We start from the raw sequence: 14909 nt of genomic DNA on the forward strand, positions 1-14909 counted from the left end.
AAAGCATTACTAAAGATAGAATCAACAAGTGTATAGAAGAACAAGCCTTGCTAAAGAAGGTCCAGTATGGCTTTTACAAGGAAAGCTCACTAACCTTGACAAAGACACTCACTAAAGTGTAGCAGCCATGGGTTAAGAGAATGGACCATTCTCACAATGTAGAGATGTAGGAAGTGGAGTCTTTAGCTTGAATGAACTAACCACTAAACTGAAAGGTCTTCCCTACAGGTCTGAATTAAGGAAAATGTGAGTTTTGAGGAGGGATTTGAAGGAAGGAGGCAAGGTGGCCTTACAGAGACATTATGGAGGCAGTCTCAGACATAAGGGGCAGTAAGGGAGAAAAAGGAGTGATAGAGGGAGCAGCAGACTTTTAGGTGAGCAAAGGTGATGGATTGTTGGGATTAGGGTTGCCAGGCCTTCAGGTGTGACCTAGTTTCTCCAGGTTTGCCTGGTCCCCTCTAGATGTCAGGGGGATCTCCAGGTGCATGAGAGTACCTTTAATGAGGATGATGATGATTAGTGTGCATACAACTTGCAAGCTTCAGCTGAGTAGGAGCTGGCTGCAAATTGCAGCATAGACACTCTGGGCATGGGGTCTGCCCATCTCCCCTACACTTCCATGTCCAGGGCCTGTCCCCATAACATCACCAGGTAGCAACCCTAGGTCTCAGGTTTGGGCCCTGAAATCTCAGGGACTGGGATGCTCCTCACCTGGCAAACGTAGTTGGGATATAAATGCAGAGAGATAAGCAGGGAGCAAGACTATAGAGATGTTTGAAGGTAAGGACAAAAAGCTAGCAAGCCAAGATAGGGGTAGGGTGGGCACTGCAAAGCCAGAAATATGAGAGGGATTCATAACTGTGTCAGCAGGCAGGGCTGAGGGGACCCAGATGGACTAGAGAGGAGGAGATTGCGGCAGTCAAGACAAGAAATGACATGGCTGTAAACCAGAGGCTTGGGCGGCACTTATTTTTATTTTGTGAAAATAAGAAGCTGCCTTATACCAAGTCAGATCATTGGTCCAGCTACCTTAGTAATGTCTGCGTAGGCTAGGAACAGCTACCTAGAGTCTTACACAGGTCCTTCCAGCTCCAACCAGGAGATATAAGCATTTGTGCCTGGGACCTTCTGCATGCAAAGCACATGCTCTGCCGCTGAGCTAAGGATATTCAGCTTGTAATTCTGTTTTTATTTTTTGCTTGAATGGCAACCTCCCTATCTCTCTTGTAAATAAAATAAAATAAACCACTGAAAGAACTGCAAATGCGTTTAAAGGAACCTGACCACCCCACGTGCCACTCTGAAATGTGCCAGCAACAGCAATTTCACTTACAGCGTGAATAAGCCAAATATAATTTAAAGTCACCAGTCCTTCCTGGGCTTGATAAGGATTTAAAAAGCTGCTGTTTACAGATTTGCCAACCCGCCTGTCCCCCCACACCCAAAGAAGCCGAGCGTTCCCAGAAGAACACCCCTAAGTTCTATTATGTACATTACACAGCAGGACTCAGCCTGTTCTCTCATCAGTTTAAAGCTGTTACATAGCAGATTATGGGCTAAATGTCAACATTTGGGCGATCACGCTGATTAACTGTGCATGAAAGATGCCTCCAGTACAAGCTTATTATGAGGCCAGAAGCAGAATCAAAGATTTTTGAACTACCGTTTATATATTTAGTCCTCTTATCCCTGCCGTTAGGTCCTGCTGTGCAGATTTTCTTTCATGGGGAGAAGGAGGAGAGAGAAATTATTTCTAGGGCCTTCATTAGCGCTCTATTACTAGCAAGTGGTTGCATTTTATATGTGCAATGTCGACCAATAGATTGAGCCTATTCCCAGATCATACTCTTTCCTGTGGCTACACACCTTTTCCTCCTCCCCTCTCCCTCCTTCTTCCTATTCTCAATCGTCCTCATCATCACTGCTTTTTTCTAGGGATGCTAAAGGGTACACTATATTGTTACCTTTTCTTCTAGAAGAATAGCACAGGTTAAAAATGTGGCACATGCTGTTACAACTTCGTGGTGAGTACTGGCACCGTTTTTTTCCCTAGAAGGAAAGCACATGTGATAATGATACATTTCTTACCAAGAGGTCCCAGTGTATTTAACATTCAGAATTAAAAACAGTGAAAACAAATTATAGTTGCAGGAATAGGGTGGTACCGAAAACACCAATTTCAGGTGCCAACGACCAGGGGGAAAAGGTGTATCTTCAACATTCACTGGAACCTGTATAGTGAAGAAGTCAGATGCACCTCTGTGGGGAGGGGATTCCACAACTTAGGGGCTCCCACAGAGAAGGCCCTCTCCTGGGCCACTATCAACCCACAAACTTCTGAGGGCAGTGGAACTACCAAAAGGGCCCCCTTCGCCGATCTTAGCACCTGAGAGGGTCTGTGGGGAAGGAGTTGGGTCTCTCAGACATTTGGGGCCTGAGTCATTAAAGGCTTTAAACACTAACACAAGCACCTTGACTTGGGCATGGAAATGAACTGGCAGCAGTTTTAGAACAGGGGTTATATAAGTTTTAAAGGCAGCCCCAGCCTTAAATCTGGCCAGTGCAGAATAGCTCACACAGCAGGGAAAGCACAGGCAAAGTTCTAGGGAGATCCCTTCTAGGAGGCTGGGGAGCAGTGGTGGCTGGTGCCAATTGGGATTAGTAGGCCGGAAGGCAGGGAGGCCAACAGTAGGTGGCGCCACAGCCAATGACTGGCAGAGACAAGAAGTTCTAGTTTTTCCACAAATACCCCTCCCGCCTGAGTTCTACAAGGGTGACAGAGAGAATAAAGAGGAGGAAGCTGATAGGTTGCAACTCCCCCTGGACTCATCTTAGGTAGGAAGGCATGGCAGTTGGGTGGATGCTGACTGAAGGCAGGCTGGTGGGCAGTTTGGTGGGCAGTACCCTGTTTGCAATACTGAACCAGCCTCCACTGCTAGGGAGCAAGAAGGGAGAGTTCTGCTCTTGGGCAATTTCTGTACACTTCAAGCACATCGTCAAAGAATTGACTGCTGAAGGCAGAGGGCACCTCTCATGCAGGAGGGACTCCAGAGTTGCGCAAGTTACAAAGATGGAAATGGCTATGTGCTAAAGGAGCATGCACTATCTGTGTTACCCCCAACAGGTCATTTTGCTGTGTTAAGAAAAAGGCTTCATAAATGTCCACATAGGTTACAGGTCCACATAGAATCACAGAACCATCCTGCTCTTCCATTCTGTGATTCCATGTAGACCTAGGAAGCTGCCTTAGTCCAATTCAGACCATTGTTCCATTTAGTTTCAGCAGCAGCAGCCAATCTGGTGCTATTCAGCTGCTCTTGGACCACATCTACCACCTGTCTCAGCAATCATGCCCAGTGGCCAGGGATGGTGGGAGTTGTAGTCAAAAGAACCTAAGAAGAGCCTGCGGTGGAGCAGCAGACAGACGGCTTATTTAGACCAGCATTCTATTCCCCCAGATGCCTGCAGGAAACCAGCAAGCAGGACCCAAGTGCAACAATACTCTCCCATCCTGTGGTTTCCAGATACTGGTATTCAGAAGCATCGCTGCCTATGGCTGTGGAAGTGGAACAAAGCTATAAGGGCTAGTAGCCATCGACAACCCTCTCTTCCATGAATTTGTCTAATCCTCTTTTAAAGCCATCTAAGTTGGTGGCCATCACTGCCTCCTGCAGGAGTGAGTTCCATTGTTTAACTATGTGCCGTGTGAAGAAGTCCTTTCCTTTATCTGTCCTGAATCTTCCAACATTCAGCTTCATTGGATGTCCACTAGTTTTAGTGTCATGAGAAGGGACTTTTCTCTGCCCACTTTCTCCATGCCATGCATAGTTGTATAAACTTCTCTCATGTTGCCTCTTACTCACCTTTTCTCTCAACTAAAAGGTCCAGAACGCTGAAATCTTTCCCCATAGAGGAGTCACTCCACCGCTTGATCATTTTTGGAGTCCAGGGACAGCAAACCTTTAGTCCTCCAGAATTGTTGGGCTCCAACTCCCATCAGTCCCATCAGCACAGCCAATGGTTGGGGGTGATGGGAGTTGGAATCTAATAGCATGTAGAGGACAAGAAGATCCCGTGGTCTGAAAGTTGTCTTTCAGCATCTCTCTCTACAGGTTTCCACTGCATGTGTTCTGGGCATCGTGGCTGTCTTATCACAGTCCTCCACAGCTTGGAGCTTCTTGGGAAGAGCAAAGTCATAGTGCCTGAAGTCCAAAGAGGACAGGGAACAGACAGGCTAGAAGGCCGTCTTCCTCTCCCTATCGGAGGCATTACAAGATTTTCTCTGGCCAACACAGGCCAAACGATGAAGCCTTTGAACTCCTCCAATAAGGCATGTTGTGCATTGCACGAAGCAAGAATAGAAATGTATGAATGTCAAGGATGGTGGATCTGAGATCCTTATACCATATCAGATCACTGGGCTATCCAGCTCACTATTGTCTAAACCAGTGTTGCCCAAACTTGAGTCTCCAGCTGTTTTTGAACTACAGTGGCCATCATCCCTGACCACTGGTCCTGCTAGCTAGGGATAAAGGGAGTTGTAGTCCAAAAACAGTTGGAGACCCAAGTTTGGGAAACACTGGTCTAAACTAACAGGGAATAGCTCTTTAGAATTTCAGGAAAGGAGTCTCTTCCAGCCCTAGCTAGAGATGCTATTGGGGGCTGAGCTTGGGACCTTCTGTGCACAAAACATTTGCTCTGCCATTGAGCTATGGCCTTTCCTCAAGACAGTGGGTGGGCAGCAGCACTTGCAGTTACCCCCTATCAAGCCCCACTCACAGGTACAAAAAGTAAGAACTCAAGCCTGCACAGGTTTTCCCTGTCAAAACATGGCCTCAGCTGGGTTCAGTCTTGTGCACTGCAGCACCTGGGCTCTTTATCAGGTAGGAGAAATTGGATGCATACTGAAAGTGGCTAGGCAAGGCCTCTTTGAAGGGAGTTCGAAGCAGCACCAATGTCTCTTAAAATAGCACTGTGCATGATTCTAAGGCCTCAATTGCTTTCTTCAAGCTGTTAGAATTCTTTCTCCCACCCCTCCAGTCAATGCTGTTTCAATGATAACACATCTAACACAACATGCTCAGACATCCAGAGATAGATCACTTGCATATTTCATGACAGAGACTTTGTGCCGACATTTTGATGAGTGGTTTGGCTAAACTCTCTCTCTCTTTTACAGGCTGGGCTCTGACTTTAATGGCATCTTGGACTGTGTTGCGGAGAGGCCCCTATCCATTGTCAGCCTGGGCTTTCACCCGGTGCTGCTGCCGTCTGGGTCTTCAGCCCTGCTTTCATTTCATCTCCTTTATATAACTTAATTGTCTGTATCTTGGTAATGTAACAGTTAGCAGAGCATTCTTCTGCAGGCCAGTTAATAAAAATGGGAAATGATTCACATTAGCAGCTCACTAAATGTGCAATAGCAAGTCAACCTGTTTTGGTCTGCTATCATTATGGCAGGTTCTCAAATGGACCAAAAGAGCATCATAAGAGCCTGCGGGATCAGAGCAACAGCCCACCATCCTGTACTTCCAGTGGTCCATCAGATGCCCCAGTTGGAAGCCTGCAAGCAGGACCTGAGCACAAGAGCAGCTCCCCTCCTGCAGCTTCCAGCAATTGGTGTTCAGAAATATTACAGCCTCTGGCCAAGCATGCAGACAATAGCCTCCATTGCTAATAGCCATCAGTAGCCTTTATCCTCCATGAATTTGTTCAGTTTCTCTTTGAAAGCTGTCCAAGATGACTAGCTAGCTTCTAGAGGTACGTAAGGCTTGTGAGAGTTTTTAAAATATGAAAACAATTAGATTTTAGAGGGTTCTTTTTTAATCAAACTCTGAGCATGACAAAGGCTGCATCTTTATTATAAATATAATTTGAAGACAGGAGAACTCCAAGAAATGCACTTTACAGAATGTTGTTACAGGATATCCAATCCCTTTTAATACCACCATAGTTCTCAAAGTTTCATGGCGGGGTAGGGGAGGAACAGTTAAATGGCGTTTAGATTTCTGGCATTAAGAGCCATTCCAAATCTCCTTGTAGTCTACTTAAAAACAACCATAAAAGAACTTAAGCTCAATGGATTTGCCTCATGCCTTAAGCACATAAGCTGGAACGAATGCAAAGGAAGGTGACCAAGATGATAAAGCATCTGGAAAACGAGCCTTATGAGGAATGGTTGAGGGAATTGGGTAAGTGTAGCCAGAAGCAAGTCTTCAAATATCGGAAGGGCTGTTACATGGAAGATGGAGCAAGCTTGTTTTCTGCTGCTCCAGAAGGTAAGACCTGAACCAATGGATTCAAATGACAAGGAAAAAGATTCCAACTAAACATTAGGAAGAACTTGCTGACATTAAGATTTGTTTGACAGTGGGCTCCCTCAGAAGGCGATGGGCTCTCCTTAATTGGAGGTTTTTAAACATAGGGATGATGGACAACAGTCAAATAATCTTTAGCTGCGATGCCTGTATTGCTGGGGATTGGACTACATTAGGTTTTGGGTCCCTTCCAACTCTACAAGTCTATGATTCTCTGATCCACCAGAGCATTCTATCACCAATGAACAATTTTTAAAATCCAGTTAATGCAAAAGAAAGAAAGAAAAGTAGCATGTCAACCTAGATGCAAGCAACCACAATACATTTTGGCCTAAAATAATTATACTAAGCAGTTGCTAAAGGATTAGTCTTTTCAAGATTTTGCAGAATTCTTGTGCAAAATACAGAATTGTGTTCTGTATTTTACCTACTGTATTTTACCTATTTCACCTTACCAACAAAGGTCCGTATAGTTAAAGCCATGGTTTTCCCAGTAGTGATGTATGGAAGTGAGAGCTGGACCATAAAGAAGGCTGATCGCCGAAGAATTGGTGCTTTTGAATTATGGTGCTGGAGGAGACTCTTGAGAGTCCCATGGACTGCAAGAAGATCAAACGTATCCATTCTTAAGGAAATCAGCCCTGAGTGCTCACTGGAAGGACAGATCCTGAAGCTGAGGCTCCAATACTTTGGCCACCTCATGAGAAGACTCCCTGGAAAAGACCCTGATGTTGGGAAAGATGGAGGGCACAAGAAGAAGGGGACGACAGAGGACGAGATGGTTGGACAGTGTTCTCGAAGCTACAAACATGAGTCTGACCAAACCGTGGGAGGCAGTGGAAGACAGGAGTGCCTGGCGTGCTCTGGTCCATGGGGTCACAAAGAGTCGGACACGACTAAATGACTAAACAACAAATTTTACCTACCTTCGTTCAGATCTGAGAAACACCACCTCTGTATTTGGCAGGCCACAATAGCTTTGTTAGAACACAAGGTGCATGGGATTGGTTTATGATATTTATACCTGGCATTGCACCATTAAATTAATCTGTCCTTCTGTTCATTTTCATGGCACAATTTTGCAGAAACAAGCAAGTGGCATGGTTTGTCATGGACTGTTTTGTTGTAGCTTACTTCCAACCAAACCTTGTCTTTCTAGAGTAATACCAATGCTTGACACTATGCCCAAGTGGTGCTTTTGGGGCAGACATATTATTAGCCTGCATATTTCTCAAATATTTCTAACACCTATTTATATTATGTGTTAACACCTTACGGGGGGGTCACACCTCAACATTCCATGTATCATTGTTATTGGCTGGTAGAACAGACTGGGTGACAGAAAAATCAAAGTGCAGAAATGTTCACAGACACCATGCACATCAGGGAAGCCTACAGGAGATCAAAGAGTTGCTTTGGGAAGTACAGTGTAGCTGGGACATCAGTGCATTTTGTATTTAAGTTGCATTTTATGTATCCTAGTATTCTGACTGACCGCTTTGCTGACCGTATACATCATTTGTAAGCTGGAATAAAGCTGAAAAAACAAATGCAAACTTTTACTTTCATGTGTCAGACTCAATGCCTTTAATGTCGTGTAAGAAGTTCAGTGCTTGGAGGAAAAGGGTTGTGGTTGTTACATCTCTATTTCCCGGTGGGGTGCGGTGCGGAGGGAATCAACCAGTGAGTCTTCAAAAGAGAAGGAACAATTCTCTAACAAAATAAAATATATATTTGCAGGATAAGGCATTTCTGTGCTCAGAAACTGCTGCCTCATTTTAATTCAAAGGTTCCTGGACAAAGACCAGTTTTACGGTACTTTCAGATTTGGCTGCTTCATTAACACACAAATCTAGAAAGTATGATCACAATCCAAAGGGCTGTCATAATTTTTTTAAAAGAATAATAATAATAATACCACCACCACTCATGTTTGGCTAGCTTTCGAACTGCATGGTATATTTTGAAACTTACAGTGATGCATTAACCAGATGTTACTCCACATCTTTTCATTCTATTTCTCCAATATGAATGTGGAAGAGTAACTCGTCACTGATCTCTATCTACAACCAGGGATGGGAGTCCTGTAGCTCTCAAACAATTGCTCGACTTCCAACTCCCATCTGCCCTAGTCAGCATGGGCAATTAGATCTACAGGAACTAGAGACAGTACTGCAATGATGGGAGCCCAGTGTGTCCCATAATCACCCATGAGTGGCATATCAGAGTCCATTATCTTACCATGGGAAAGTGACTGAGAAAGGCCTAGCTGTTTATTTGATAACAACAGAAGATGGCTGGGCTCTTTTATTTCTTCAGTCAAGGTGAGGGGCCTAAGCTCTCCAAATGCATCCAGGAGGCTAAAGATGTCAGAGCACAAGGTCAATAAATTGTATTTGTCATCATATAGCAGCTAGTGCAAGTGCAACCTCCACCAGGGGCAACAATGATGGAAGGCATTAGAAGCTTATTTCTGCTATAACTTTAAAACAACAACAACCCAACAAGCTATCAGATCTCATGAGATTCTCAGTATGAGTCCAAGGATGGCTGGGCCTGCTCACACATAAAGCAAAAACTCCTGTGAAAACTGGCCCATCAAAACCTCAGTTGTCTGGTTCATAGCTTTTCATCCAAAAAGGTTACTATTTTTTATTAAGATGTATTGATTTTCTCTTAGAAAACGTTCAATTGCTTTACTAATTATAGACAAGCTACACATCATTATGGGAAAGCACTTTAATCCTTTATTAAAACTGACCAAGTACACAAACAATCAGATCTGAACAGTGACTTGGGACAGTTAGCCATACTTTCCACTCAACTTTTTTTTTTTTTTTTAAATACATTACATGAACACCAGCCTCGTTCCTCTGCATACATACAGGAAATAAAGAGCCAGGCATCCAGAAATTTAACCCACAATAACTAAATCTTCTGAAGGGAATTCATAGTAGGGAACCTCGAGATTTAATGGAGCTGGACCTTTGCGGATTCTGCCAGACGCATCGTAATGCGACCCATGGCAGGGGCAATAATAGCCACCAAATTCCCCAGCATTTGAAATGGGTACGCAGCCGAGATGGGTGCAAACACCAATCAGGATGATCCATTCAGGTTTCTTTACTCGGTCTAAATCATGCTGGGGGTCTCTTAAATCAGTCAAAGATACTGCAGCTTCTTGCTCAATCTCTTTTGCGGTTCTGTGACGCACAAAGAGAGGCTTCCCTCTCCACTTGAAAGTCATATTCTTGCCTTCAGGAATATCGGAGAGCTTGATCTCAATTTTCGACAATGCCAACACATCAGCAGAAGCACTCATGCTGCTGACGAACTGAGTGACAGCATTCTTAGCAGCATATGCTGTCGCCACACAGGTTGTTGCTGTCATAAAGTAGGAGAAGACTTTCCTAGATTCACTGCTCTCTTGGGATGATTTTGCAGCATCTGTTACATCATGACGACGGTAGTCAGAGAAGTCAGGCACAGCGACATCATTGTGGACGTAACGAATGCTAGCAGGAGCTGCAAAAGAATGGAGAAAACCAATTACTGATTTTTTAAAAAAATTACAGGACATTATACTGGTATCAGATTGACTCCATAAAATTTATATTTTTGGTACTACACTAACTATCATGAACATTTAACTATTGATTTTCATACACGTTCCATACAAGAACTAAATCACCTTATGGAGGTGCAGGCATTCCATTTATTTCTTCCTGCAATTATACATGAAAATCTATTATCTCCTGGCTGGGAAGCCTATAAATTGTCATCAAATGATAGTAAATACCAGAAAAGAACACAAATATGATTACAGTGGTACCTTGGGTTACATACGCTTCAGGTTACATACGCTTCAGGTTACAGACTCCGCTAACCCAGAAATAGTGCTTCAGGTTAAGAACTTTGCTTCAGGATGAGAATAGAAATCGTGCTCCGACGGCGCGGCAGCAGCCGGAGGCCCCATTAACTAAAGTGGTGCTTCAGGTTAAGAACAGTTTCAGGTTAAGTACGGACCTCCAGAACGAATTAAGTACTTAACCCGAGGTACCACTGTATATTGGATTAAGGGGGAGAAACTAGTGTGTTTTGTATGCTGTAAAGAAATCCCTAATATTCCAAAGTGTTTTGTTAAACCCACTCCAGTAGCCCTTTATAGGGTTGCTATATGTCCTCTTTTTCACGAGTATGTAAAATGAGTGTCGTCATAGTGATTCATAGTTAAAAGTAGAAGTCAGCAAATGTGTTCTCTTTTTTGCTCTTCAAAATATGGCAACCTTAGAACTTGATTAAATTTTAAAAGACAGTTTTAATTGACAAATTTAGAAGATTTCTCTACATTTTATGGGGAATTCTATGGCCTAATCTACAAACCAGTTAAACCAAAGCACCTTGATTTACATTTAGCCAAGCAAACAAGTGAACTTATGCTGGCATCATTAGCTACATTGTAGCCTATGAAATTACATCTAAAGTTTAGAGTAGGATTAGTATCTCTTTTAGATGCAGTAATATTAGGGTTTTTTTTGAAAACTTTGAATAAGAAAGCTTCCAAATGCAAACTGACTCAAATTCAATTTTGTATGCTTGACATATTTGGTAAATCAAACTGGATAGTTGATTTCATGTGGCTTATGAAAATATTATCAACTCTTTCCAATTGCAGGTATTAGTTAAGCTAAAATATCTGATTGGGGGGGAAATCACTTAGCATAACTCTGTCAAATCCAAAGGAGTATTTGGAAAATTATTTTTACTAGAGTATATGTAACTGTTTTAAGACACAACAGCTCAATACCATCCACCTTCATTAAGTTATTTTTTAAGAAATGAGGGTCTTCATAAAAATGCAACTTCATAAGAATGCAAGTGCAAGTTTTATTTTTTGACTTAAGGGCAATAACACTAAGGGCTTCAGGAATCAAGCTCAAGGTAATTAGGATCTCTTGGGACATTGTGCAGAGATTACAATAAGTGTTTGCAACAAGCTTGAACTAATGAAGGGATAAGAGCATCTCTTTATAATAAGATTTTTTTTTTTAAGATTGCTTCCTTAGAAATTAAATGAAGGTTGTGTTAAGATTTTCAGGACAAGCTAATACACACTTAATTTCAAGGTCTAAAGTTAAACAGAAGACTATTTGCATCCAATAAAAAGCTAATGAAGCAACACAATTTTTTAAAGAAAGTTTAAACCATTTCTGCAATTCCCTCTAGTAGCATATTATCCTTCCCTTTATACTTGGCCCATAATACACGGGATATTTACATTTTAACCTAGTAGCAAATAACCCAAACTGGGTCTACGCTGAAAATACTGTATCAGATTTTTTTTTTATAACTGCCACGACTTCCAAGCAGTCCCACAACTTAGCACCTGCCCTTTTATAAACTAGAACTCACTTTATTTGCTGGCTAATAGGTATCAGTTGATCACATTTAATAGGCCTCCACTGACCCATTGGCTGCTGCTTCATTTTGTACTGTAATTTTACTAAACACCACCTTGTGATTTCAAGTGAAAGACAATTGGTAAGGCTCATCTGACACACACAGGAAACCAAACCTTTAGTGTCATCAGCTCAGTCCCTTGAAAAGAAATTCATCAGCCACCTTCTGTTTTAACCTTTAAACATCTGCTGAAAGCTTTTCTTTCCTGCCAAGATTATGTAGTCAATTAAGAAAACATCTTTCTGCAATAATTGATAATCTTTTTAAATATCTACATGCTTTTATTGTACATATGTATTACTGTTGCAAAGTGCTTTGACTTTTTAAATGAAACAGTGGTATATAAATATTTTAATCAATGAATATGTTAAATAAATATTTTAAATAACTAAAATAAACATTTTAAATACATAAAACAATAAACTAGAAAACTACCAGTTGGAAACAAGCAACTGGGGCAGTGTGTGTACTGTTTCCTCAAGTACTGCTGGCTGGAGAGTGTTACAAAGAGGATACTGGACTAGAAATGATGCTCTCTGATCCAGCCGGGCTCTTCTATACAAAAAGTCAACCTCCAACATTCCACCCCACTCCCATTTTTCAATTTGGGAAAAGGAACAAATTCAGCCTATATACGAACAGCATCCCCAAGTATAGCTCTTACTTCCTATTATGCAAGTGAAAGGTTAGTTTCTCTAGAGGAGTGAAAAGCGAAGGGCTGAACTTAGTAATCCTGCAACAGTGAGAACAAAAAGACTATCCCCTGGTGATATGAGATGAAGAACCAGCTAACAGGGAACCTGTGGGGTGGCAAGCATTATGCTGGGGCAACAGATAAACACAGATACAATCCTTACACTATACAAGTCTAACCCCTTCCAACTCCCATTTTAGGAATAATTCTTAATATGGTAAATCTTTCTCTGGACTGCACCTCTGAGGCTGCAGGTAAAAACTTGTGTGATTTAATACTCCTTCCAAAGAAAACACTTGTACTGAGTCAGACTTTTGATCTATCTCACTCAGTGGTAGTAGCCCTACACCTAAAAATGTCCCTTCCCCATATTGATTTCTTACTAATACCTAAGGTTTTGGTAGAGGGTTTGGTTGTGTCTTTTTGCCAGGGTGGGGATAGTCAATCATGCAAGCTCCATTATGCAGTCTTGGAGTAGTACAAGCCAGAAAATAATGCTCCATGTACGAATATTCCCCACAAACAGGAAACCAAGGTAGAAGGCTACAACCAAGCCTGCATGCAGGGACTTCTGTTCTGTACAAAGGAACATTCAATAATGTGAGCCTCCATCTTCAGCATGACAGCCCCAACGAAGCAAATAATAAATCCCTGCGTAAAGAAAACTCACACTTTTTATTACAGATATCTCAACTTCCCCCCACAGCAACTCATTTCATCCTCACAACAACCCTGCAAAGTAGGTTAGATTGAGAGATAGAAACTCTAGAGAACAGCTGTCAGCCAAGTATAGACAACACCAAACCAGAGGGACCCAGTCTGACTCTGTATAACGCAGTTTATGTTGACTTGTCCAATGTCACCAAGTGAACTTGACAGGTGTGTGAAGATATGAACCTGGGCCTCCCCAGTCGTAGTCCAACACTCGAAGCCAAACTGGTGCCATTTAGATATTTTGACCCACAACCCACACTAGCACGACTATCAAGCAAAGGATGGTAGTCCAAAAAACATTTGGATAGCACCAGGTTTAGGGGACTGCTACTCTAATGACTGCACAGCACCAACGTCGTCAGAAAGGCGATCTGGCCAATCCCTGCCATACTAGTTTTGCATATTAAGTTTGAGGTGGCACAGTTCAGACACAGCACCACTCCATTCAGGAAGTTCTCCCTCAGTATAGAAAGCCAGGAGAAGCCTGACTTGTGTGCGGGGAAACTGTTTTGTACATCTGAATCAAGTGAGCACCCTTCAGCCTAAAGGTGTGTGAGAGCCAGTGTGGTGTAGTGGTTAGAGCAGCCTTTCTCAACCTTGGGTCCCCAGATGTTGTTGCCCTACAACTCACATCATCTCACCACTGGACCTACTAGGTGGGGAAAACGGGAGTTGTAGTCCAACAACACATGGGGTCCCAAGGTTGAGAAAGTCTGGGTTAAAGTATTGGACTAGGACCTGGGCAAGAAGGGTTCAAATCCCCCCTCAGCAAATGGAATTTGCGGGGTGATCTTGAGCCAGTCACCACCTCTCAGCCTAGCCTACCTCACAAGGTTGTGCTGGGGATAAAATGTGGAAGGAAGAGAACCACATACACCCCACTGATCTCCTGGGCGGGGGGGAGTGGGATATAAATGTAATCAATGACTCAATGAAGTGGGGCAGCCCTCTACCCGACACTGCATGCCCACTACTATGATGCACGACGGGCGTTTTGCTGTCACCTTCCCTAGTCTTCATGAAGCCCAGAGGGGACACAGAAAACGCCTCTGAGCCACCCTGGAAACCTCGGTAAATGAAGCGGGAGAGGGACGGAGGGGAGGCAGAGAGAAAGCGAAGCGACCCCATACCCCGCCCTGCTCAAGCAGCGCCGACCGCCCCCCGCCCTCCTTCCCCGCCCGCACCATTGAGGCTGGCGGTGGCGACGAGCCCCCCACGGGCGGCCTGGCCTTGCATCGACTCCCGGCAGAGCAGAGGCCGCTTCGGGTCCAGCGGCAGCTTCGAGGCCGCCGGAGCCAACCCGGTCGCCAGGGGCTTCAGCGGGCCCGGGACGGCGTGGGCGGCGGCCGAGAGGTAAGGGGCCAACGGGCCGGAGCGGGCGGCCACGGACAACATGGCGACGGCGGAGTCAACTTCTCCTCTCTCTTCCCTCTCCGGCCGGTCACCTTCGCGTCCGACGTCAAGGCTGTGCGACGCGCACACGCGATGACGGCAGACGCCGGTAGAAGGAGCGGCGCAGGCGCGCTAGAGGAATTTACCCCTCCCTCTCCTATCCGGAGAGAAAGAGGGCGAACGGAGAGGCGTGGCTGGAGCGGTGACGAGGAGGCCAAGGGGCGTGGTCGTAGAGGAGTTGGAGTCTCTGTCGCCGCCTTCGTCATTGCGTGCATGAAAGAGAATGGGGTAAGAAGTTTGAGCTGCGCCTGCGCAGGCGACCCTAGTTGGGG

General features: G+C 44.0%; 1 protein-coding gene across 1 annotated transcript; it reads right to left on the reverse strand.

The window, feature by feature from the left end:
* Positions 1–9041: 9041 nt before the first annotated feature.
* Positions 9042–14659, reverse strand: LOC128419497 (cytochrome b-c1 complex subunit Rieske, mitochondrial). Its single transcript, XM_053400252.1, has 2 exons — positions 14370–14659; positions 9042–9842 (listed from the first exon to the last, which is right to left on the reverse strand). Exons 1-2 carry the CDS (start codon positions 14578–14580, stop codon positions 9232–9234), a joined length of 822 nt encoding a protein of 273 aa, XP_053256227.1. The 5' UTR covers positions 14581–14659; the 3' UTR covers positions 9042–9231.
* Positions 14660–14909: the final 250 nt, after the last annotated feature.

The sequence above is a fragment of the Podarcis raffonei genome, chromosome 8 (genome assembly GCF_027172205.1).
Source record: "Podarcis raffonei isolate rPodRaf1 chromosome 8, rPodRaf1.pri, whole genome shotgun sequence".
In the NCBI taxonomy this organism is placed as follows: domain Eukaryota; kingdom Metazoa; phylum Chordata; class Lepidosauria; order Squamata; family Lacertidae; genus Podarcis; species Podarcis raffonei.